At 35.4% G+C, this 1,757-nt stretch overlaps 1 protein-coding gene across 1 annotated transcript in view; it reads right to left on the bottom strand.

Moving 5' to 3' along the window:
* Positions 1-824: 824 nt before the first annotated feature.
* FAM96A (family with sequence similarity 96, member A) overlaps positions 825-1,757 on the bottom strand; it is a gene marked incomplete at its 5' end in the record, with an annotated part of 5,678 nt that continues 4,745 nt past the window's right edge. The window contains one exon of the mRNA XM_009700348.1: positions 825-922. Coding sequence (XP_009698650.1) covers positions 825-922 — 98 coding nt within the window. The remainder of the gene's footprint in view (positions 923-1,757) is intronic.

Below are 1,757 nucleotides of genomic sequence, written 5' to 3'. Positions count from 1 at the left end.
AGGGAACTTCTCCTGTGAGAAAACAAGCCCCAGATACAATCGGCAAGGGAGCAGCAAAAAGAAAGAGGACACTGGGAACCAGAGGAATGAAGGGCTGTGGGATTCTCTCACCTTCCACATTGCAGGCAAGTCATAAGAAAAAGCAGGATCAAACTGGCAAGATCTTGTCCACAGGAAAACTTTACCCTCAGGGTAACTATAATGCAAAGCCTTCAGAATCAGGAACATGTGCTTAACAGGAAAAAAAATGCAAATATGTAGCAGGAATAGTGTCCCAGTAAAAAGCTACCTTGTCCTAGTCCAGTCCCTTAGTTCGGAATTCTTCTTCTGAATTCATTTCAGCTTTAATGTGTTTATCACTATCAAAGAAGTTGAATGAAATGTTTCCTTCTCTAACAGAAATCTAAACCGAAAGAAAAAAAAATTCTGAACCTAGAAAGCAGCATTTCAGTACAAGAATCTGTTTTATTTTTACAGTGCAGCAATTGAAACAATGTAGAAATTTATCTTGCAAAACTGAATTTATATCACAATGTCTATCAGAAGGCAATACATAGGTGTGGTTTTGTTTTTAATCATAAAATATTTCTCTGGACACCAGAAATTACAAACTCTTAACACTATACACTTCACCGTATTTTAGAGACTAATTAATCATAATTTAAATCTTATAAACAATTTCTTTTAAAAAAATGTGGAAGATAAAAAGAACTCAAGTATTAAACTCAAGGCCTTGATTATTATTATTTTCTTTCTTTTTTTTTTTTAAACAAAGCTATTTTAAGAAATGTATCAAAATGATAACTCTGTGGGTATTATAGCTACTAGTCAGGCTCTGTAACACACTGCTCCACAATTTCACGCAAGTTTGGATTCTCCATCGCAGCTGCTACTCTCTCTTTGTCATTGATTTGCTTGTTGACTGCAAAACATCACATGAAAGTAAAGTCAGCAATTTTCAGTGGTACTTCACACATACTGCATCAATAACGTGACAAATGCAAGACATCATAGTGCAGTGAAGATTTTCCAAACCTAGTGAACGGCCAGCTCAAAGACTGAGAAAATGTACAGTAACCGTACGCTGTGTCAACTTTCTTTTCAATTTTCTCTTTAGGTGGAAGATATTATTTGCATAACATCCAAAACCGAAATTTGTACAATAGCCAATAAAGCACTGTACAGGCAGACATTTAAGTTGCACGGCCTAGAATAAGAAGGTTGTGCAATGGAAGGATGACAAGACAAGAAGGATACGCGGGTGCTCAAGAGACAGTAGTCAAAGGACAGAGGATTAAGAGGAAATCGGGAACAAAGCAAATGAAAGCTCAGTTACAAAAAAACAACCATCAGAAATAAAACATTTTTGTTACTTTTCTAGTTTAGGAAAAGAATGTAAGATGCTCTAATGACGTGTCTTAAAATCAAGTGTGAAATTCATGACAAATTAGTAGTCCAAGTTCTCCAGGTTCAATTTCTAGTCATTTCATCAAAAGAACTGATTTTCGCCATACAAAGGTATCTAATGCTTATGAACAAAAAAGCCTGGGACGTTGCCTGGACAAAGGGTTTAACAGCTGTTTAAGACAGTGATTAGCTATAGCTTTGAAAGAATTTCAATGTCCTGTAAGTTTTATTTTAAACATTGAGAAACATACATTTTTGTTATGATGATGTTAAGACAGCGAGATCAACCAGTCAGGAAGTTCTTCACCTTAATTATTCAGCTGCACAGTAGCAACTTCTTTTGTTATAAA

The sequence above is a fragment of the Cariama cristata genome, unplaced genomic scaffold, assembly GCF_000690535.1.
Source record: "Cariama cristata isolate BGI_N322 unplaced genomic scaffold, ASM69053v1 scaffold9615, whole genome shotgun sequence".
In the NCBI taxonomy this organism is placed as follows: domain Eukaryota; kingdom Metazoa; phylum Chordata; class Aves; order Cariamiformes; family Cariamidae; genus Cariama; species Cariama cristata.
The sequence above is the reverse complement of the archived record's forward strand: the minus strand, read 5'-3'. Positions and strand labels throughout refer to the sequence as shown.